General features: G+C 41.2%; 2 protein-coding genes across 4 annotated transcripts in view; one reads left to right on the top strand and one right to left on the bottom strand.

The window, feature by feature from the left end:
* Positions 1 to 412: 412 nt before the first annotated feature.
* On the bottom strand, positions 413 to 24,700 carry zbtb49 (zinc finger and BTB domain containing 49). 2 transcript variants are annotated; one of them, XM_059645628.1, is made up of 8 exons: positions 24,009 to 24,700; positions 19,295 to 19,464; positions 16,164 to 17,347; positions 11,959 to 12,005; positions 6,753 to 6,826; positions 5,893 to 5,975; positions 2,596 to 2,757; positions 413 to 1,555 (listed from the first exon to the last, which is right to left on the bottom strand). In XM_059645628.1, exons 2-8 carry the CDS (start codon positions 19,450 to 19,452, stop codon positions 879 to 881), a joined length of 2,385 nt encoding a protein of 794 aa, XP_059501611.1. In that variant the 5' UTR covers positions 19,453 to 19,464; positions 24,009 to 24,700; the 3' UTR covers positions 413 to 878. The 2 variants fall into 2 exon arrangements, with proteins under 2 accessions (XP_059501611.1, XP_059501607.1); XM_059645624.1 differs by having other exon boundaries at positions 24,466 to 24,700.
* Positions 24,428 to 24,824, top strand: part of lyar (Ly1 antibody reactive homolog (mouse)) — a 24,987-nt gene continuing 24,590 nt past the window's right edge. Inside the window, exon 1 of one of the 2 annotated variants that reach the window (XM_059645634.1) lies at positions 24,428 to 24,753. The gene's annotated coding sequence lies outside the window, so the exon portion shown is untranslated. The remainder of the gene's footprint in view (positions 24,754 to 24,824) is intronic. The other variant, XM_048519760.2, reaches the window with a different exon arrangement.

Raw genomic sequence — 24,824 nt, 5'->3', positions numbered from 1 at the left:
AAGTGGTTGAGGTCATATGTTTGCGAGGTGTTGTCAAAGGGGCCCTGGTGAATTTCTGTTGAATAATGAGCTACTGTTCAGGTTATATAATCTAGACCTTTAGAGGTATACAAGGTGTAGTGCTTCAAGAATTTATCTTTGTTATTCAGTCCTATCTCAAGGACAGTGCTTTTTTTCATGAGATAACAATTGTAGATGATTGAAGATACTACTTTTGGAGTTTGCTATCCAGAAATATGGCACGTCTAAAGTGGAACAAAGTATGCAAAATATGCACAAATGTTAATGGACTTGCATTTGCAACCAGAAAAATCTTTTAGCACTGCATACCAACAAAAGCAAATAAGTGTGCAACATTAACAAAATAGCTCTTAAACGCCTTTATAAATATTGTAATGTGAAAAACCAGATTTGTGTGATATTTACAAATTTCAGCCGATTCCAGTGACAAATAATAATGATCCGAAGAGATTGAGTGTAATGGATGTATAAAAGGAAAACTACTCCATGAAATGTTTTTTAAGGAATCACAATACCTGACTTTGCCTCTCAAAATGAGGATTATAAGGAATCAAAGAATCAAGCAACGCCACAAGTAAGTGATTGATAAACGTCAATGATCATTGCAATTAACTTAAAACAAGCTGTTGAAGCATTTGTGTTTCAAGATAGTTAATTTTGTTTATAAAAAGATGCACGACCACGTATTGTGTGGATCCCACTGATTAGATTCTATTAAATATCTAAGATTGCATTTATTAAAACTTACAAAAATACATTTCACAAGACTTTTTTCTCCCTCTCAGCAATTATGCCAAAAATAAACTCGAGTGCATTCCAACAGTTGCTTATATTAGCTGAATTAAGATAATAATTTGTCATTGATCTAATTCATTGTCATTTTGTAATGTTTTCATTGCCAAACCCCACAATGTTAGGCTAGAGAGGAATGGTCCTTCATTTGTTCGATATGAAACACTAGGTGTGTGATTTCCAAAGGGCACGTTAATGTGAATGTCCAGACTCGTCACTGACGATCGCACAGTTGAGGGGTTCTGAGATGGCAGGGGCTCTTCAGACCTTGAACTATTGTCAACAGTATGAACATGAGGATGATGGGAAGCTTGAGACTTGTGAGTTTTAGCAGGACTCAATATCATTTTGTTTTGATGCTCATCCACTTGTTGCTGAACCAAAGAACTGTATTCAGAATGAGAGTTTTCATGCATGGTTGCTGATGATTCAGGCTGTTCTGGGTCACCATGAAGCTTGTCTAATGGAGAGACTGGCAATAGTGCAACTTGCATAGCTTGGCTGAGCGGCTCAGAGTCTGGTGACCTTGCTTCTGCAGGTTGTCGATAGTTTTCCTCAGAGCTATCAATCTCTTCATTTCTTACATCATGGTCTCCGTTGTACTTGCAGTGCATTCGCTTGTGTCTGTGCAGCACAGCAGAACGGGTGAAGCACTTGCCACACGTCTCACAATTATACGGCCGTTCACCAGTGTGCGTTCGGACATGCCGACGCAAGTCACCAGAACCTGCAAACCGCTTTCCTGCAAATTAAAAAAAAAGGACACAAGGGTATCTGCTAAGTACACAGTGTTCAGTAACTTCCAACGCAGGGAAAATTTCTTCGAAAAATGTCAGGACTTACTCTACGGTGTTCAATGAATTAACATGAAATACATAGAATCCTGTTGTCCATTGACTGTATCTGAAAATACGTATCTGAAAATTTGTCTATGAGTGTGGTTTTTACACTTAAAATCTGATAATAAAACATATTATCCAATCAACTAAGAACCTGCTGACAGAGACTGCTGCAGATCATGAAGGAAAGAATGATCACTTGTTTGAAAGTTTTTCAGCATACGCAGAACTACATCGCAAATTTAAAGGAAATGGATGCTTTGTTATAGACTTCCGTCAATGAATTAATCTTGAAGAATTCTGTTTTGCTTTGTTTTATCGCAAGATCAGATATATGCATATCCTCCTATATATTATGAAAATTTGGCCAGATAGTCTTGAGTTCAAGCAATTATATATGTGTAAGATTTCAGACAAGTAAGTTTCTAATAAGTATTTCAAATGATCCTGAGGACAGTATTAAAGATGTTGCAATAAGATCACTTTGTTGGAAAATGAAGTAGACTGAAGTATTTGAATGATAAAGGTATTCGATTTTTGTAATCATTGGACACAGCCTGTATTTATGAATTAAAAATTCATTACCTGTTGTAAAAAAGTACCTTGTTAAAAAAAAAAGCCCAACAACTCACCAATACACAATTTTACTTTTTTTAAATTTTTGGGAATACCTGTGTATGCCATCAGAATCTAAAACGGAGTAGATTAAGAAACCCCCTTCTTTATCCAATCAAAGAAAACCCTCAACCATAATTTATATTGCTCAATACTTTATTACAGCAATAAGTAAAATATTCAGTCTCACCAGAATCCATACTTAATTTGTATGGCTCAGTTAATGCCTGATAAAGCTTCCTGAGCCATCGGTAAACTGAAAATGTTCTACTTTGTTGAAAATATGTAAAAGCACAAATATTTCGAGATGCTTTAACAGTGAACCTACCGCATGTTAAACAATTATATGGTCGCTCTCCTGTATGACGGATTCTGTGTTTGACAAGTTTCCTCTGCATGTTAAAAGACTTTCCACACTGGTCGCAAGTAAACAGCTTATCTGCACTGTGTGTCTTTTTGTGTTCCTTTAAATTACTGAAGTTACTGAAACCTAAAATTTTAACAAGTTAGAATTAAAAGATTCATAGCTACATACTGCAACGCAAGTATTCAAAGACTTTCATTGGTTTTTTAGCATCAAGTAGTGCTGCAACAAGCAAGCGATTATAGAATCAATGCGTTACAGAAAAAATTATATGTAAGCTCATATACTACTTCTGACCTAGTCTTATTTGATCACCACTATTAAACCCATCAACCCTTGTATTTTCTGACAGAAGCTGAGTGATAAGATCAGACTCTATTACTGTAACAAACGTTTTATTTATTTCACAGTTCAACTAACTATGCCTTCCTAAATTTCTGTTGAACATATTCCCCAGTCTGAAGCCACTTCCCCCAAAGTGAGAGCATGAAGATATTTGCAAGGTCCATTAAGGTTCTGTACTCAGGAAATGCATGATCGAGAAACAGAAGTAGGCTATTCAGATCCTCAATGGCTACGCTGTTTGAGTTTTGAATTCCACATTCCGACTTGCCGCTGTTCACCTTAGATTCCCTGACCAAACTGGAATCTCTGTACCACGACCGTAAAAATAATAAAGTAATTTATTGTTTTATGTATTTTCATAAATGCAGTAAAATGTGTGTAAGTTGCAATAACTAATCTGGTGCCATTTTAATTACATAAATTATAAAAAAAATTTAATGCATACAAAGTTAAGACAAATTTCACTTCTTGCTCCAACCACAGCTTCTTGATTTCATACATGGCTGCAGGACGCACCTTACGCCCCAGCCACCAAATATTCAACAGCTCCACCTCCGCTGCCTTCTGCGGCACAGAGTTCCGAAGCCATCCAACTGTCAGAAAAAACAATTCTCCTCATTTCTGTTGTAAAAGGACAACCCTTAAGTTTAAAACAGTACCTCATGGTTCTGGACTCATTCACAAAACGAAGCATCCTTTCTATTTCCACCTATTCAAAAAACATGGAAACATAGAGAACAGGCACAGGAGTAGGCCATTCGGCCCTTTGAGACTGCACAACCATGCAGTATGATCACGGTCACTCACGTGATCTCAGTATCCCATTCCCACTTTCCCTGCACAAGCCCTTGATCCTTTTAGCTGCAAAGGTCACATCCATCTCCTTCTTGACTGTATCTAATGAGCTGGCCCCAACAGCTGCCTATGGTAGAGAATTCCACAAGTTCGCAACTCTCTGAGTTAGGAAACTCTTCCTCATCTCAGTCCCGAGAACATTCAGGATCTTGTATACCTCAATCAAATCATACCTCACTCTTCTAAGCTCCAGTAGAAACAAGCCACAGTCTGTCTTTAGCTCTCCAACACTGATCTTCCACTAAGCTAGTTACTGCTTGCCAGGGTAACGATGGCAGGAAGGGGAGAGGTCAGGAACGTGGCCAAAAGAAAAAAAGAAAATCAAGGAAGGTGTGTTTGTTCTCCTCTGAGAGATTGGTTGGCTGGCAAGCAGAAGCTCCTCTATTTGTACTGTTGAGATGTACAGTAATGTACAGCTAGGTGTGGAAGCACAACAAATAAGAACAGAAGAGTCACGACACACAAACTAACCAACCTCATTGGTTTGATTGCAATAGCTGGCATTCTGAATAATATGCTCAGCAACTGGTTCAAAATAAATGCTACCCAAAGTCTAAGTGAAATGTGAGGGGACTCGACTGCAACTAGAGTTGTACCTCAGCCCAAAATATAAATTAAAATAGACTTACATATTTTAAGGATCCAAGGTCAGGTGAATTATAAGAGGGCCAAGATAATAAAATGTGAGGCTGGATGAACACAGCAGGCCAAGCAGCATCTCAGGAGCACAAAGGCTGACGTTTCAGGCCTAGACCCTTCAGAGAGGGGGATGGGGTGAGGGTTCTGGAATAAATAGGGAGAGGGGGGAGGCAGACCGAAGATGGAGAGAAACGAAGATAGGTGGAGAGGAGAGTGTAGGTGGGGAGGTAGGGAGGGGATAGGTCAGTCCAGGGAAGACGGACAGGTCAAGGAGATGGGATGAGGTTAGTAGGTAGGAGATGGAGGTGCGGCTTGGGGTGGGAGGAAGGGATGGGTGAGAGGAAGAACAGGTTAGGGAGGCAGAGGCAGGTTGGACTGGTTTTGGGATGCAGTGGGTGGAGGGGAAGAGCTGGGCTGGTTGTGTGGTGCAGAGGGAGGAGGGGACGAACTGGGCTGGTTTTGGGATGCGGTGGGGAAGGGGAGATTTTGAAGCTGGCTCCCCTGCCCCCACCGCATCCCAAAACCAGCCCAGTTCGTCCCCTCCACCACTGCATCCCAAAACCAGCCTAGCCTGTCTCTGCGTCCCTAACCTGTTCTTCCTCTCACCCACCCCTTCCTCCCACCCCAAGCCGCACCTCCATCTCCTACCTACTAACCTCATCCCACCTCCTTGACCTGTCCGTCTTCCCTGGACTGACCTATCCCCTCCCTACCTCCCCACCTATACTCTCCTCTCCACCTATTTTCTTTTCTCTCCATCTTCGGTCCACCTCCCCCTCGCTCCCTATTTATTCCAGAACCTTCTCCCCATCCCCCTCTCTGATGAAGGGTCTAGGCCCGAAACGTCAGCTTTTGTGCTCCTGAGATGCTGCTTGGCCTGCTGTGTTCATCCAGCTCCACACTTTGTTATCTTGGATTCTCCAGCATCTGCAGTTCCCATTATCACTGATATAAGAGGACCAGCCTAGTTTCCAGGGATTTGAGCCTGAGCACAAAGGCTTGCATGGAACAAGGTCACAACCACAGTAGTTGGCTTTTTAAAGTTGATTACCTGTTCGAGGTCAGCCTTGCTATAATATGCTTCCTGCCATAAAATGTGGTGTTTTACCCACTGGTGAATATGGAATAAGCTGAGAAAAATGCAAACATGTGGGAAAACCTGACCCATGCACCAATGTCCTGCCTGCTTGTACACCAACCTCAATACTTGGTCTAAAATAAGAGAACTCTGCCCGGCATGATTAAAAGCAGGCACAGAAGTACCAATTCCTTCTGCCTTAATAGTTACAAAGCTTTGAAGCCAGAATGATGCATTTAGATTGACCCCATCTCTGCTTTCTACAATGGGTCTTGGTGGAAGGGTCAGAATTTATGTATTAACAGTTCACATACAAACAGAAGTGAAATACTTCAAACACAAACCTCGACCACAAATGTCACAGAGATGAGGTTTTTGACCCGTGTGAATGACAATATGGCGTTGCACATCACCAGATGCAGCAAACCTGAAATAGAGAATAAAACCTTAGAGAAAGAACAACTGTGTTTTTCTTTGTAAAATAAAGAACCATTTCAACTTTCACAATATTATACTCTGCTGAAGCCAGTGACTCTTTCTCCTCCTAAAAATATTAAATGTGAGTAACATATGGACCTTCCCATCGAGCCTGGTGGTGGCTGCACAAGGGGAGCTGGCAAACTTGATCCTTTTCTGGCTGTTGAAAATCCTACTGAAACAAATGGCAAGGCTGTTGTCTGCCCACATATCGGCCTTGCCATTGCAGATGGAAATCATAGAGCTACATGACCCTAATAGTGAGACGGCACTTGTCTTTTCACTTGCTGCACTGATGCTGATGGTGGCTGCACAGACCCCCTGCCGATCCGACCTTCCAGCTATCAATGGTCCTCTTGATGCGGTCTCCTCTACATCGGTGAGACCAAACGTAGACTAGGTGACTGTTAAATGCTCTCAATGCTACCAAAGTTTATGAACTTTTGTTTTAATTCAGTCATTGGATGTGGGCATCGTTGGCTGGGCCAACATTTATTGCCTGTCCCTAACTGCCTTTGAACTCCATTGAAGTGAGCCATAATGTCCTGCAGAGCTCATCTGTCCTAAGAGCAGAACAGCGAATGGCTCCCATAAAATGAAACGCATATCCGAGACCTTGGCGTCAGGACACAGAAATGGTCCTGTCTTAGGCTCCCAGTGCTATGGGAAAATTCAACACAATGTATCCCATGATCAGAGTTTTAAAAAAAAAGATTGCTATAATCACCTTTTACCACAGATCTCACAAATGTATGGCTTTTCACCAGAGTGTCGTCGTAAATGAGTTTGCAGATTTCCGGCCTGGTAGAAATTATAGTAGAAAATCATGTTAATATGTTTGACAACACAGAGATTTACAATCCCAAACAGGCAACTTTCCAACTACATACACGTGCATGTATACATATATATACACAATTATCCTTGTCATTTTTTTGATTACAAGTATCGTCTACACATGGTCAAGTGTGGTCAGTCACTGATAGAACCGCCAAACCACTTTTTAAGATGCAAAAACAGAAATTGCTGGAAAAGCACAGCAGGCCTGGGAGCATCTGTGGAAAGAAATCAGTTAACATTTTGGGTCGAGGGTGACCCTCAGAACTTTAAGATGCTTCTAAGCTGCAAGGTCAAGTTTGGGAAAGCTGCCGGCAGGCAAGTAGTATGTGACCTACATGAGAGTAGTTTGGGTTAATCGCACGGTGTATCAAAAGCCTGTTCCCACACCCATACTAGGATTTCCAGTTAGTAAAGTGGGAAGAAGACACTGGCACCCCCCACCACACCCCCCACAAGCCCAGACCATGGCCAAGCGACTATGGCAGGTTCTTTTCCTCTTAAAATTTTAAAGAATCCCTGCACCTGCTTCACTCCTTGATTGACAGGCACTTTGCTTGGTTGGTTTTCAGAAGTATAAAACCACCTGCAGCTCTGCAGGCGGTTTATGGATCCAAAACTTTTAGAAGCTGTAATATCAGAATATGCTTTTGATATGATTTCTTATTTGTTCTCAATGTTAAAGGATTGCAACTTCTTTTGCACTGAGTAGTCTTTATGTCCCAGTGGCAACGTTTGTGTGTTTTATTACATTATTCAAGGTTTAATATTTTATGAATGATTTTGAAATAATTTCAAATAACATTGCATGGTTTATAAAGAATATGCATACTATACACTTGGTGAATAGCTGTGGAAGATACACATGGGTCATGAGGGATCTGAAGGGCATGAGTTGGATAGGTAGTAAAGGGGCCTTCAAATGATATTGGAGGTGGGCTGCAGTGCCAACGTACCAAAACATGCCTTCTGATGGGCTCTTCTCCATACCCAAGCGAGAAAATGTCGAAAGTGAATCTGACTTCTGTATGAAAAGATGACAATCCCAGACAAGGTGACATATGTATTGGGATGTGCCTTTAGAAGGCACTAAAGTGCGCAGTTTGAGTTTTTCTAGAATGCAGGAAAACTTCCTCCATTGTCTGAACGCATAACATCCACTCTTTAAAGTCTCTCAGGCTTTCCTGCTCCCTATTATGCAGGTGCTCCAACTTTGACCTTTTGTGTGCGGTTTTCCGATTCCCTACAGAACCCCGGTTTCCTCCTTTGCACTAGTGGCAGAAACATTCAGTCAGCTGGTTTATCCTCCCTGTCATGTTGCTTAAATCATTGTTTCATAGAGAGAAACGGATCCTATAAATGAAGACAGTTTTAGTATGGAAAGGCAAGACGTGCCAGTGCCGGATTGGAGGGCCAATGGACCTGTTCCTGTGCTGTATTGTTCTTTGTTCACAATTTGGCTCTTCACCATTAATGTCCTTCCTCCAGTACTTTTTGCTGGCCACGTATTCAGTCACCTCACCTAATATTTGATGCTATGGTTCAATATATGCTATTCATACTATTTTATTTTTCCTTTTCCATATATAAAGCATAATGGAAATGCATGATATGTTATGTTATAGATACAATATTAATATCATATTAATACATTAATGTTAACGTATTGTTGATTTGAGCAACTGAATATGAGATACTTCTTTAGCACGTATTCGAGATGGTGCTGTTGTAAGAATTTATATCTAAGCCAGCTATTTTCTCTTTCAGCTTTGCTTCGGGGGCTATTAACACTTTATCAAAGTGAGTTGTTTCGAAAATCAAAGAGTGAATAGAAGTAAAGGTAATTGAAAACAGCTCTTTCCCAATCCATTGCACTATTCAAGTAAATAATATTTCTGCTTTAAAATATCTCTGCATTATTAAGTTAATTAAAATACTGCATTGAAAATCAACAGGCTGTGGTTGCTGGAGAAACACCATTAATAATTCTTGAAAATGACCAGAATTCTTGAAACTGTCATATTGAAGCAAATGGCAAGCTCTGCTGTTTCTTATTATGCGTGAGGGATTACAAATCTTGCAGTTAAGGGACCTCAACTGAACTATGTAATTTCTGGAGCAATGCCAGCAGCAAAACTGATAGATAACTCATGATACTGCAAGCTCAGTGGAAAGGACTTCAACATTTTCAACACTTGCTGGTAACCTCAAGAATATTGCTTGAAAATATTGCTTGATCACTAAGAACTCGTCATCACAGTAAACCTCTCCCAACCTGATCATTGTGCCAGATATAAACTTTGTTGTGCGGGAACCTGGGAATAGGATGATGTGGAAGAATTTAATTTAAACCAGTGAGCTTGTAGATCATGGATAATGGGAACTGCAGATGCTGGAGAATTCCAAGATAATAAAATGTGAGGCTGGATGAACACAGCAGGCCAAGCAGCATCCCAGGAGCACAAAAGCAGACGTTTCGGGCCTAAACCCTTCATCAGAGAGGGGGATGGGGAGAGGGAACTGGAATAAATAGGGAGAGAGGGGGAGGCAGACCGAAGATGGAGAGTAAAGAAGATAGGTGGAGAGAGTATAGGTGGGGAGGTAGGGAGGGGATAGGTCAGTCCAGGGAAGACGGACAGGTCAGGGAGTTGGGATGAGGTTAGTAGGTAGATGGGGGTGCGGCTTGGGGTGGGAGGAAGGGATGGGTGAGAGGAAGAACAGGTTAGGGAGGCAGAGACAGGTTGGACTGGTTTTGGGATGCAGTGGGTGAGGGGGAAGAGCTGGGCTGGTTGTGTGGTGCAGTGGGGGGAGGGGACGAACTGGGCTGGTTTAGGGATGCAGTTGGGGAAGGGGAGAAGCTTGTAGATCATGCCTGAACCCACAAACCTTGCCCTGGATAGACGTTAGTGTTGCAGCCCGGTAACACACCAAATACTTCTAAAAACCGTGCACTCTTGGATCGTACTGCTTAAATGGTCCTTCTGTTAAAGACGTAGAAGTCACATTAGGAATTGCACTCCCTGGTGAACACAACCAGGTTGTCCCACTCCTGATGCTGCTCCTTATGCTTTTCTCCCTCATACTCCCTGTAATATTTCTGAACAATAAATCTTCACAAAACCCTTTCAAAACTTGAGTATTCAGACTGACAAAACTTCCAGTATTATGAGCAACAAAGCTTTGAATTGTTTCTTCCATTTGGCTCCATTAAGATGAGAGTCTGACTTGTGCAGTGTCCATTGTCTACTTGATTTGCTTAGATTTTCTAGCATGTCTTTGAGAACCAGAGTAATAGGTCAGACATTTCCTCTTGGATTGTGGTTACCTAACAGATGTTGCAATCACTCCCAAAAAGTGTGTGTATATAGACAACCAATTGGCGAGTGCTCTGCAATCTCTCACTATTTAGATAATATGCTTCACCTCCTGTTTTCCTGCTAAAATGGCCAAAATAGAATTTTTTCACATTATACTCCATCTGCCAGATCTTTCCATATTCACTCAACTTTTCTATATTCCTCCAATCGTGAAGTCCTCTTCTCAAGAAAAGTTGTGAGTGGGCAAAGACCTTCTGTCCTTTCATTCAAGTCATTTATATAAACTGCAAAGTGTTGAGGCCTCAAAACAGAAAGGAGACAGAATTCTTGGTGTCACGGTGCAAAGAAAGGGAGGAGGACACACCCTTATCTACATCAATGGAGCTGAGGTGGAGAGGGTCGAGAGAGTCAAGTTCCTGGGAGTGACAATATCCAACAATCTGTCTTTGGCTTCCCACGCAGATGCAATGATCAAGAAGGCATAACAACGCCTCTTCTTCCTCGGCTTGCTTAAGAAATTTGGCATGTCCATAAGGACCCTCACTAACTTTTACAAGTGCACACAGAAAGCATACTATCCAATTACTTTGCCCAGGACCGTAAGAAACTACAGAAAGTTGTGTGCACAGCCCAGACCATCGTGGAGGCCAACCTTCCATCGGTGGGCTCCATTTATATGGCTTGTTGCTGTGGAAAGGCTACCAACGTCATCAACAATCCCTCCCATCCCGGTAATGCTCTCTTCCAACTTCTTCCGTCAGGCCGAAGACACAGAAGTTTGACCACACGCACCAACAGGCTCAAAAACAGCTTCTCTTCCCTGTTGTTATTAGACTGCTAATTGGACCTCTCTAACTTCAAATAATGCTGACTTTACTTTGCACACCTCCTGTGCAGCTGTAACCTTGTATGCCTTGCTCTGTCTGAGCAACTCATTGTCTGTATGTCCTTGTTTGCTGACGATCTGCCTGCACTGCTTGCAAAATAAAACTTTTCACTGTTCTTAGGTACATGTCGACAATAAATCAAATCAAATCCAGCACTACTACCCCTGTCAACCCCATCAGCCTACAGGCTATTGTTTCGAAAGCAGAAATGTTCATGCAGTGAGGCTGGTGGTCTGGATATGCCTGGTTGTGTGAAGGATGGGTGGAGGAGAATGGTATCCATGTGGGGCAACGGTGGGGATGGCAGAGCTAGGTGAGGGCACAGATTTGCAAGCAGTGAGCTGTGGCATTAGGTAACTGCTCTGACATACATGTCAGTAATCCGTGCTGTTGGGTTTCTGAAGGAAGGAAGGCTGGGATTGAATGCTGCACAGCAATGAAGCGAGTTTAGCAATTAATGAGACATAAACACATGAAAATAAGCAAGTTGTTGCTCATTAGCAATATTCAGAACTTGCCATTTAAACAGTAAGAGGAAAACAAAAATCAGCAAATCTTCTCTTAGCATTGAGAATCTGTGTTTCATTGTTGCTGGCTTTTCCCAACTCTCTCACTATTGCCCACGCAGACCTGGGAAAATCCCACCCATGATCTGGATCAGGACCCACGGTTGTTAACTCACTGGGTTAAAGTGTTCAGAGATCACTGCCATAAAAGTAAGATGCACAGAATCCACTGCAGGGAAAGGATGAAACCTCGGAATCCAGCAAGCTATCAATGCAAAAATCCAGCACAGCAGATAAGGTGTTGATATTTGCATGTTTTAAATCTGTTTTTAATAAAACAAAAAATTTAGAGTGACTTTGAGTGTACTTTAAAAAAACGATTTTACCTGTGAAAAGTGTTTCCCACAGATGTTGCACTCAAATGGTTTTTCTCCTGTTAAAATACGATGACATACACATATTAGGAAAATAGAAAAAAATTATTCCTCGTGGACATGGGTCAATCTTCCTTCTACAAGTGTACTGATAATGTACAATATTAAGCAAATACAGATTCCACAAGCAGTTATGTACAGTACCATGTTGTCTCTATCCTATTTAATCATGAAAAGGGCTGTTATCTAGCCTCCCTACAAATTAAAAAGTGACTTTACAGGAAGTTCTACTCACTTTTACCTTTATGAACGCAATGAAGTTACTGACTGTATAAATAAGGGTCATGGGTTTCTACCAAATCAGAATATTTGTGTTCTGCAGATTTACTTAAAAATATCTTTACAAAAATTGTATAGATTAAAATAATTATTTTCATATAGCTTGTACTTCCATATTCTTTTTATACATGTAAGTATAAAAGATTTACATGGGGCGAATTGATTTATCCAAACTACATGAAACATTCCTAACTGAATTAATTTCCCTGCCAGCTAAATAGGCTGCAACTTGGTTCAGGCAGTGGTGTTTCAGTGCTCTTCTGCGCAAACCACATCAAATCCTCAGGACAGCCAAGGCTGCCAGGCATTACCTGCTCAACCTGTCTGTGTGAGACATAGCATTGAAGCAACCCAAGGGGTTAGTGACCCATGGTACTTTTGCTACTGAGAAAAATATCCATGTAGTTGTGCCACAGAAGTGATTTTTTTAGCTTAATGTGTGCACTTTCTAAAAAGTTGTATGTGAGTTTGACCACATAAATGAGTCCATTTCAAAATTAATTTATCGACGTGAAGGACTTTGGGATATCTGAACTTGTGGAACGCACTCTCTGAATGCAACTTCTTTCATATATGCATCATTTAGGGTAACAGAGAAACTGTCATATCAGCATTCTTTGCTGAACTCTGACAAGGGCTGGGGGATATTTAAATGCTTTGGGATGGATGACAAATGCTGGCCTAACCAGCAATGCTAAAATTCCATGAACAACAAACAAATAAAAAGGCAAGAAATAAGTATGGAAAATGATCAAAAAAGTGACAAACATTTGTTCACTAATGAAGGAAATTCACCACTATAAATTTGGGGAATGAAACAAACATCAGAAATATAATAAACAGACGTATCATAGAAGTTAATGACATCAAATCCTCAGGACAGCCAAGGCTGCCAGGCATTACCTGCTCAACCTGTCTGTGTGAGACATAGCATTGAAGCAACCCAAGGGGTTAGTGACCCATGGTACTTTTGCTACTGAGAAAAATATCCATGTAGTTGTGCCACAGAAGTGATTTTTTTAGCTTAATGTGTGCACTTTCTAAAAAGTTGTATGTGAGTTTGACCACATAAATGAGTCCATTTCAAAATTAATTTATCGACGTGAAGGACTTTGGGATATCTGAACTTGTGGAACGCACTCTCTGAATGCAACTTCTTTCATATATGCATCATTTAGGGTAACAGAGAAACTGTCATATCAGCATTCTTTGCTGAACTCTGACAAGGGCTGGGGGATATTTAAATGCTTTGGGATGGATGACAAATGCTGGCCTAACCAGCAATGCTAAAATTCCATGAACAACAAACAAAAAAAAAGGCAAGAAATAAATATGGAAAATGATCAAAAAAGAGACAAACATTTGTTCACTAATGAAGGAAATTCACCACTATAAATTTGGGGAATGAAACAAACATCAGAAATATAATAAACAGACGTATCATAGAAGTTAATGTTGATCAGCTGCAAATTAATCCTTCTTGACCTTACGTCACAATTTCACAACTGGTAAGCCTTCAAAGTAGATGGCACTTGATGTCATTGAATGATAAAACATAGCACCAAAGATACTGCCATGATTAAAGGTCCTTTAATGAAAAGAAAGCACCCATGTATTATGCTTACTCAAACAATGTGGCACGATGGCTCAGTGGTTAGCACTGCTGCCTCACAGTGCCAGGGATCTGGGATTGATTCCACCCTTAGGGGACTGTCTGTGTGGTGTTTGCACATTCTCTCTGTATCTGCGTGGGTTTCCTCCCACAGACCAAAGATGTGCTGGCTAGGTGGATTGGCCTTGGTAAATTGCCTGTAATGTTCAGGGATGCATTGATTAGGTGGGTTATAGGAGAATAGGTCTGGGTGGGATGCTCTGAGGGGTGGTGTGGACTTGTTGGACTGAACAGCCTGTTTCCACACTGTAGGGATTCTATGATGATGATGATGATATTTTGAAGTAATTTCAATGCAGTAACTCCAATATTTCTCTCGCTTCTGTTGTAGTTTCAAACCAGCTCCTAGTTTGGACAGCAGCCTTCAACAGATTTCCAAGCACCAATTCCTCCAACGTACAAACACTAAAACTAAACATGATCAGTTCTGTTCCATATAATGGGAAAATAACAAAAAGAAGACTTCTACTTTGTGAGCAGCTTGGAGAGTCTATAAAACCCCAATGAGAATTATAGTCTGCAGTGACTTCTAGTCTTATTGTTTAATGAAAACAATCTTGATTAAATTAATCTTCACCACCTACCTTTAGTGAATAGCAAATGAAGGCTGGATCATCCTAAACGCAATGGTCCTATGGGGTATCCTACACTAACTGTAATTAAGTACAACTCTTAGGCTCCAGCAACAATAATATTTTGCTCTGTAACAATGCAGGTTGTTATAAGCCATAAGTCAAAGGAGCAAAGTTAGGCCATTCGACCCAGCGTCTGCTTAACCGTTCAATCATGGCTGATATGTTTCCCAACCCCATTCACCTGCCTTCTCTCTGTAACTGTTGATCCCCTTATCAATCAAGAACCTATCTATCTATCTGTCTTAAGTACACTTAATTATTTCTCCTCCACAGCCCTCTGTGGCAATGAATTCCACAGATGAACACCCTCTGTCTGAAGAAATTCCTCCTCTTCTCAGTTTTACGCGTCATTCCTTCATTCTGAGGCTGTGTCCTTGGGTACTGGGGAAAAATCTTCTCCATGTCCACTCTATCCAGGCCTCTCAGTATTTTGTAAGTTTCAATCAGATCCTGTCCTCATCCTTCTAAACTCCAAATACAGACCCAAAGTCCTCAACCACTCCTTTATAACAAGCCATTCATCCCTGGGATCATTCTTGTAAACCTTCTCTGGACCCCCTCCAAAGCCAGTCTATCTTTCCTTAGATAGAAGGCCCAAAACGGCTCACAATATTCCAAATGTCGTCTGACCATAGTCTGATACAGCCTCAACAGTACATCTACGTTCTTGTTATCTAGCCCTTTTGAATTGAATGCTATCATTGTGTTGGTCTTCCTAACTGCCAACTGTACATGCAAGTTAACCTCAAAACAATCCTGAACTAGGGCTCCCAAATCTCTTCAGATTTCCAAAACCTTTCCCCATTTAGAAAATAGACTATGCTATTCTATTCTTTTCCTCACCAAATGCATAACATCCCAGTTTCCCACATTGCATTCCTTCTTTACCCATTCTCCTGGCCTGTCTGTCTTTCTGCAGCCTCCTCACTTCCTCAACATTTCCTCACCCTCCACCTATCTTTGTATCATCTACAAATGAGAGTTTCATGTCCTCAAAGCCCTCTGTATTTAAATTCCCAGCAGAGCAGTTTTTACCACTTTAGGATCTAAACTGGTCCTAGTCAAACAGTCATAGCAATGTACAGCTTGGAAACAGACCCTTTGGTCCAACTCATCCATGCTGACCAGATATCCTATACAGATCTAGTTCCGTTTGCCAACATTGGACCCATATCCCTCTAAATCCTTGCTATTCATATATCCATCCAGTGGTATTTTACATGTTATAATTGTACAAGCCCTCAGCATATCCCCTGGCAGCTCATTCCGTACATAAACCACCCTCTGTGTGAAAATGTTGCCCCTTAAGTCCCTTTTAAATCTTTTCTCTCGCATCTAATATCACCTATCCATGTCTAACATTGCTGAGGCAACCACAGTAATTTCTGGCGCATAAGTGAACATGTCCAAGTGGCATGGGGAAATGAGTCGCAGAAAGTGGGAACACAGTTTTCACTGAGGGAAGTTGCACAGGGAATGGCAGGATATGTTGGGGAGAATTAGCCTTTGGCAAATAAACTGGTGAGTCAACCATAAAAATCAAAATGGCACTTTCCCAACATTTACAATACCTGTATGAGAACGTCTGTGTAATTCTAGATTACTCGGGTGCTTAAAAGTTTTCCCACATAGTTCACAACAATATTGCTTCTGTGACTGACAAAACTGGGACTGAACGTTTGAGTTATTTAAAGATTGGTCAAGAACTTCCTCGGAATCTCCAGCAGGTCCATGGTTAACTGGTACTAGATCACTCCCTCTCAAAGGTGAGTCAGTCAGTTTCACTTGTTCCTGATCTTTCTCCCCGGCACAACCGCCTTGTCCCAAATTCTCTTTGGGGAGCTCCCTTGAGCTGTGTCCATTTACTTTCTCAGCTTCGGATATTTCATTCACTTTAGGGAGCACAGAAGGTGACTCAAGCAGTTTTTTGGGCCACAAATAATCATACTTCTTCAGAGGGACTTTCTTTTTCACATGAGGCAACTGTCTAATTGGTTGAGGTTCCACGTTCCCCATACTCTGACTAAAGGACCATCTTTCTTCTGTGTGCATCGTCATGCCTGATGAGGACGGTTCCTGAGCAGCACTGTTGCATTCAGTAGGTTCAAGGGAAGATACATCCTTTGTGGTTACTGCCGCGCTTATACCATCATCGAGATCCACTCTTCTTTGCTCCCCTTGATTACTATTGAAGAAAGGTGACAGATTTTGCTTGAACATTTCTTTTCCATAACAATTGTACAATTTAGAAGGCTGTTGAGCATTTTGCCTCATTGGATAATCTGAAGTAGTCCTGTCTGGGAGTCCAGGAGTTTGGTTCTGCAAAGTCGCTGATATTTCAGCTTGAGAAATATCTGGCAGTGGTCTAAATAAAAGTCCCAGCTCTTGAGGTTTATGGATATGACTCTGTATCCCAAAAGAGCAGTCATGGTTTATCTCAGAGCCATCTGTATTCTCTAGCATATCCTCTGTGTCAGTTGACAGGGCTCCATGCAGTGAAATAGTGCTAGCAGCTGCCAAGTTGCTGCTATCACCTATGACATTTGCTGAAGCCTTTAGGAAAGTATAGCACAGACTGAGCACGTTTGGTACTTGCAAACACTGAGCAATGTCCAACACAGCCTGGACGTTTTCATGGCTAAGGTCAAGGTGCGAAGTATACATAAAATCCAGAATCTGGCCAATGCCACCAATATTTTTAATATCCAAATGGAAGACATCACGGCTCTGGCCTGAAGAATTTTGAAATAAGGTCCTGAAAGATTTGGGACAGAACAGAAAATTACTTTAAGCTAAAAAGACAAACTCAAAACTTGTTACTACTCAAATGCTTTTACTAAAAATGAGCCAAAGAATTCAATTCTAAACATCCACAGCATTTTCTGTGATAGTAAAAAGTGAACTTTGATGCTTTTACTTCACTCTACAAATGTAATTATGGTAAAGCAATTTAAGAATACAGTAAAGGCATTCAAAGCAGCAAGAATTTTTTTTGTAAACTAATAATTACAATTGGATGATAAAACTCTACTCTCCAGATGTGTTTGGAGATGATTTACTGCCAGTGTTAGCTAATTTCTTGGCTGGAGAAACAGTTATAGTTTGACGCTGAGATTAATAATCAATTCAATGGCTTCATGTGATAACTGCGATTGGTTGTGATGTTACCAGGAATGGATTTCTCAGGGCAGAAAGTGTATGACAGCGACAGACTGACTGAAGGGTAATTAACATTGAAGGTCCATAATTTATTTTGAACTTAAAGCACTTGAAAAGGCACTCGCAAAATGTAAATAACAATTTACAGATTGCTTAAACAACGATAACCTGCCCAAGAGTTTCCAGATGGAAATTGTATGGTGTGCTAAATATAATTTGGAAGAAAAATGCAAAAAAAAGACTTTAAATGTCTGAAGTAATTACAAATAGCTGAGGATGCAAGCAATGTTGGGTGGGTTCTGGTATAATCTAATGTGAATTATAGTGAAAACAAAGTAAAATAAGAAAACTTCGAAAAATGTCAGGCATAAGTTTTTTCCAACAATCTAATCAAAGCTCATGGTCAGCCGGAACAGTGCGAATAGGGGTTGTGAGGTTGGGGATATCTCATAAAGGGTAACTGTGGCACTGAGAGTAAGTAATCGCTATATGTAAGACTAATTATGTATCATATGCGCATAACCAATGCAATGGGTGGACATGCGATAATGGGAACTGCAGATGCTGGAGAATTCCAAGATAATAAAATGTGAGGCTGGATGAACACAGCAGGCCAAGCAGCATCTCAGGAGCACAAAAGCTGACGTTTCGGGCCTAGACCCTTCATCAGAGAGGGGGATGGGGAGAGGGAACTGGAATAAATAGGGAGAGAGGGGGAGGCGGACCGAAGATGGAGAGTAAAGAAGATAGGTGGAGAGAGTATAGGTGGGGAGGTAGGGAGGGGATAGGTCAGTCCAGGGAAGACGGACAGGTCAAGGAGTTGGGATGAGGTTAGTAGGTAGATGGGGGTACGGCTTGGGGTGGGAGGAAGGGATGGGTGAGAGGAAGAACCGGTTAGGGAGGAAGAGACAGGTTGGACTGGTTTTGGGATGCAGTGGGTGGGGGGGGAAGAGCTGGGCTGGTTGTGTGGTGCAGTGGGGGGAGGGGACAAACTGGGAAGAACCAGCCCAGTTCGTCCCTTCCCCCCACTGCACCACACAACCAGCCCAGCTCTTCCCCCCCACCCACTGCATCCCAAAACCAGTCCAACCTGTCTCTGCCTCCCTAACCGGTTCTTCCTCTCACCCATCCCTTCCTCCCACTCCAAGCCGCACCCCCATCTACCTACTAACCTCATCCCACCTCCTTGACCTGTCCATCTTCCCTGGACTGACCTATCCCCTCCCTACCTCCCCACCTATACTCTCTCCACCTATCTTCTTTTCTCTCCATCTTCGGTCCGCCTCCCCCTCTCTCCCTATTTATTCCAGTTCCCTCTCCCCATCCCCCTCTCTGATGAAGGGTCTAGGCCCGAAACGTCAGCTTTTGTGCTCCTGAGATGCTGCTTGGCCTGCTGTGTTCATCCAGCCTCACATTTTATTACAATGGGTGGACATGTCCATTAGCAAAGACTGGCTGAGATTTAAAAAAAAGATGACTTTCAGACCAACTCTAATTCCAGTACACAATTTGAATTTAAACGTTACGGATAGTTCATACCTACCTAAAGTACTGGCTGAATGCAGCCAGCACATTTTTATGAGCCTTAAAGCAGACACCCTTCACCACCAGCATGCAGTCACACAGGAATCCTTGGATACGCTGCTCATGAAGCTGCTGTAGTAGATGGCAGCTGTGGTTTCCTAGTGCTTCGGCTGCCATCCTTTAGCTGACCTAGTATGGGAAAGAAACTCTGACATAACATGAGACTTACTAAAATGGTACAGAATCAATCAATCAATCAGTTGGAGGGTAGGTGGTTTTATTCATACAGCAGGATGTCTCAAATGCAGTTGAGATAAAGTCACTCATCACAGCTTCGAATTCACACAAGAAATTTTGTAAATTCCTTCACAAATTTAAAGCTAAATGACCAGTTGATATTGCTTTTCTTTAGTCAAAATGTGATTCTGCGTGCAGGGTTCCAAGAAATACTTCTGATATGTGCTTTTAGCAGAGATAGTAGGAACTGCCGATGCTGGAGAATCTGAGATAACAAGGTTTAGAGATGGATGAACACAGAAGGCCAAGCAGCGTCAAAGGAGCAGGAAAGCTGACGTTTTGGGTCGAGACCCTTCTTCAGAAAATGTTTTGAGCAGTTTGTTTATGCTATGTTTTGATCTGAGCACAGGGGTAAGAATCATTGGACACGACATTATGTTGCATCAAATGGACTATAAAGATGCAAGTTGTTGAAGTAAAAGATAAAATTCAAAGATATTTTTTTCCCTCCCTGGTTATGCAATGGTTTTGTCTTAAAAAGGGTAATTGAGATTGTCATCCATCCAGCACTATTTCTAAAACTGGGTGAAGAAGATGAAAAGGTGTAGGGGTTGGGTGAACATGAAGATGATCCAATATTTCTATAAGAAATTCCAGCTCAGAATATCCCAATACCTGATCAATTATTTTTGTAACCAACTGATTATGTTTTATTGCAGTGAAACTTCATGGCTCTTGAGCTTTAATTTGACTATTTTAATTTAGAATAATAAATGCCACCTTACCTTCACTTTGGGTAAAAACTCAACTAACCACAGACAGAGACAGAAATCATATTTAATTCAAATATACATTACCCATTGATCTAAAGACATTTGTTTCAACATTCAACATCATTTCAAACAAATATCGCTTTGCCAGAAATTCACCTTATCTAATACATTTTTTAACTAATGTAAAAAGTCATCCATAATTTTATCTTTTTAAAAAATTCTTTTCAGAACTATAACATAACATCACGGGCATGAAGGTATATCTGTTCCCTTTGCTGCAGAGTATCCTTCATGTTTCTAGAATAAAAAATAATGTGTGATTCAAGGATTACCACCTTGCAAGTATTTTTGACCTTCCAAAGTTTAGTGGGGTGGAGAGCAGGGGTGAGTCAGGTTTTCATATAATTGCAGCGTAAAGTCTGCATTCTTGTACTCCAGTCTGGAAACGGGACAACATTCCATTAGCTTTCTTGTGGTATAAACGCAAGAAACAAAAGACCATACAAGTCAATGCTTGAGGTAAATGTGGAAAGAAATATCACAATAAAGAGTGAAATAGTAGTGAGCAGAGTTTTTAAAGAGTTCAGAGCAGTGAAATAAGCTGTGCTGAGGTCATAGGGATTTGAAAATACCACAAATGAAGGGTAAGTGTGCGACAGATTGGGAGTACACTTGATATTGTAAAAGAATGACAGTGAATAGCAAACTATTTTACATCAGTCATAATTTTTATGTACATTTCAATAAAAGAGGGGAAATAAATGTCAGGAGGGATATAAAACAGCAGCAAGATTCACTTTCATACAAGCAATTTCCTCCCTAAAGGCATCATGAGTCTACCTACAGCACACGGACTACAGCGTTTCAAGAAGGCAACTCATCACCACCTTCTCAAGTGCGACTAGGGATAGGGAATAAATGCTATCCAGCTAGCAATGCCCACATCCCACAAGTCAATTAAAAATAAAAGTTGCTCAAGTACAAGGTCATTGAGCATTTTAAAAATAGTTAAGAAAGGAAAATTCAACTTATACTGTAATTTCCCAGTTTGAACTCCTGAATTACAATTTTGTTCATCTTAACTTTCCAAATATAACAGCCAATGGGGAACTTCAAACCAGCCTCTGCAGGAAAACAACACATATGGACCAAATACTGAACTACAGGAGCAACCATCCCAACACCCACAAACGAAGCTGCATTAGAACATTATTCCAACGAGCCACCACACACTGCAGCACAGAGGAACTACGCAGAGCAGAGGAAAATCACCTATACAGCGTATTCAAAAAGAATGGGTACCCTATGAACACAGTCTGCCGATTCCTCAGCAACAAACCCAAAGAAACAGACAAAACAGGCTCAGAAACCAGAACCACTCTCCCCTACATCAAAGACATCTCCGAAATGACTGCCAGACTACTCAGACCTTTTGGCATCAGGGTAGCCCACAAACCCACCAACACACTAAAACAGCAGCTAATGAATTTAAAAGACCCTATACAGACAACAAATAAAACGAACGTCATCTACAAAATACCTTGCAAGAACTGTGACAAACACTACATTGGACAAACTGGCAGAAAGCTAGCCACCAGGATACATGAACATCAACTAGCCACTAAACGACATGACCCACTATCACTCGTATCCTTACATACAGGTGAGGAAGGACACCACTTTGATAGGGACAACACATCCATCCTAGGACAAGCCAAACAGAGACACGCACGAGAATTCCTAGAGGCATGGCATTCCAACCGGAATTAAATCAACAAACACATTGATTTGGAACCAATCTACGATCCCCTGAGAAAAAGAACGGGAAATGACATCACCAACCCAAGGAAACCTAACCAGATAAATAGAAAGCGGGACATAACACCAGCGCTTCGTCGGAGGCTCACTGATGATGTTACCTAGAATGGTGACAAAACATCTGAAAACTAACCTTCCAGCTCAGCGAGCAAACTCACATCCACAGACAAGGATTTTGAAGTTAATGTTTCAGTGCAATAGAGAGGTGATTAAAAATTGACAAGGACAGGCGTAGTAGATGTATGGGACTTATAGCAGAATGGTGAGCATGCTATACTTTTAAGGACGTGTTGAAGTTTATGGTGGAGATTAGGAAGCCAATGAACAAAGTGTTGAAAAAGTAAAGATGTGAATGATGTCAATTGCAGTGAATAAAAAATAGGGATGACAAAGTGATATTTGAGGTGAAGGTTAGTGGTCATGCAGTTACTTTGGACATGAGGTTTTGTGTCTCAGCTCTGGAAAAAAATAGAACATTGAGACTCCCAGGATAATTGGGGCAAGCAAGGAAAGTGCATTCAGAACTTGCTTACACACTGCTTAATATCTGCTAAGTATCAGTAATGTCAAACTTTAACAATGATTTACATGATTTTATACTCCTCATTATTAAGAAAGTACCCTCCAAGTTATTCATAATTTAGATAGAATGCTAGCTGTTTATTAACACTGGTTAAATATAATACCTAATTGTAAAATATTTAGAAGTGAATTATCTGTGATACAAGACAGTAGTGAAATTAAATTAAATGCAATTGTATTAGCATTTTTTTCTCATTTGTAGTGGATAGCCCTCATATCTCGAATTGCTTAATTGTCAGAGGAATAGCAGCAATGCTATTCCTCTGGCAGCTTTTGTGCTCCTGAGATGCTGCTTGGCCTGCTGTGTTCATCCAGCCTCACATTTTATTATCTTAGCAGCAATGCTGTTGACTGACTACATTAATGGAAAGAATGCCACATTCCTAAAGATACTGGAATTAGAAATTACAACCAACAAATTCACAAGATTATTTTCAAAATATTAAGCATGTAGAGATCAGATCTTGAAATCCATCACAGATAGGTGTGGTTAAAACTTTCTGTCAAGGTGCTAAGTAAATGAATTGTACAATTTTCCCACAGAGTTTGCGAGGAAAGGGGTATGGCAAATGTAAATATCACCCAAAAGCAGGTTGTGTCAGGAGGAAAAGCCTCTGGCTACCTGCCTCTATTCCACAGTTTTGCCCAGACTGTGGCCCAGAAGAAGTAACATGCGGTGTCTCCCAGATATTTTGAAGCCTTTCACACCCTGTAAGAGGTTTGTCACTTAAATGCCCTCTTGACATCAGACCCTGACCTTCTGTTCTTTAACACATCCTTTCACTGAATAAAAACCTTAAACATCTTTAACTTTTGCGAATTCTAATGAATGGTCATCGACCTGAAGCGTAAACTCTGCTGCTCTCCCTGCAGAGATATTTGCTCATCTGTCCAGTAATTTCCAGCGTTTTCTGCTTAAAACATTCCGTGCCAGAAGAATAACAGGAAAAATCTGGTGGATTAAAATGTTGTTTAACATTTAATGTTAAATGTAATAATGTAAACAACATTAAATGTTGTTAATGCAGAGACAGACGGACTAGATCTCGGTTTGTTGGTGAGAAACGACATGTGAAGTTACTCGGCAGACAGACTGCTGTGAATAATGCTACGGTTATCTTGTCTGTGCAGGCAGCTTCCTTGACATATTGCAATCCTCACCAAAGATAAATCCTTTAAGTCATTATACCCTTATTCACATCCAGTAGAAAAAAAACAACAAAAAACTGATAGAATACGTGAAACACTTCAAAATTAGAATAAAATCCACAAAGTGATTGGAGATAAATACATTTAACCAGTCATCATTAATCATCATTGTACCTTTTAAATTAAAATTAAAAGCTAAGGGATTTCCATTTTCCATTCCACTTTCCTTCTGAATAGATTTTCATTCTGCAATAGATTTTGATCCTCAATCATGGTCCATCCTTTCTCCCTGTAATCACTGCCAAGCTAGGGGAGAGGTTTTCCGATTCAGTTTCCAGGACAACAATTAATAAAAGGGACTCGGGGCCTAGATGCACTAGCACGGGAAAGGCACAAAGCAAGTGGATGGCGGAACATGCAAACTGGAGGAAGACGGGAGGCTGGTGGAGGACAGCAGTCGAACCAACTGATGCTGTTGCGCCCCGGAACGCTTTTCCTGGTCGCTTAGGTCAGAGTAAAAGGAGCCATCTCCTCGCCTGACTGGGCAATAACCATTTACAACAAATTGCAACAAACAATTGGAACCCTGCCCGGATCGGGCCGCATTCCATTCCCGGGCAAGGTTCTTTACCTAATTGTTTACAGGCTCCGCGCTCTCTTCTTGCCCGTCCTGCCCTGGCCCCCACTCTCTGGCATCTCTATTCCCTTCTCCCTTTTTACGGTGAGCTCCACAGGAACGCGGCACCCGGAACCTCAGTATTGGGGCGGAGGAGATAGGGGAAGAGACGGAGCGTTGCATCTCGTTTTTCCGGTACCACACACGTGTGCGTTCGGGTTGGCTGGGGCTGCCGGAGGAGGGTGAGGAGCAGCGGGTCTGTTTGAGGAGCTCGCTGCAGCGAGTGGAGCTGAAGGGTAACAGGTAACTCGTTTCGTTTCAGACTGTTCCTGTTTTTTTGTTATGTCGATTCTAGAAGTTGTCTGGCTTCTTGC

Source organism: Stegostoma tigrinum, chromosome 1 (genome assembly GCF_030684315.1).
Source record: "Stegostoma tigrinum isolate sSteTig4 chromosome 1, sSteTig4.hap1, whole genome shotgun sequence".
Lineage (NCBI taxonomy): Eukaryota > Metazoa > Chordata > Chondrichthyes > Orectolobiformes > Stegostomatidae > Stegostoma > Stegostoma tigrinum.
The sequence above is the reverse complement of the archived record's forward strand: the minus strand, read 5'-3'. Positions and strand labels throughout refer to the sequence as shown.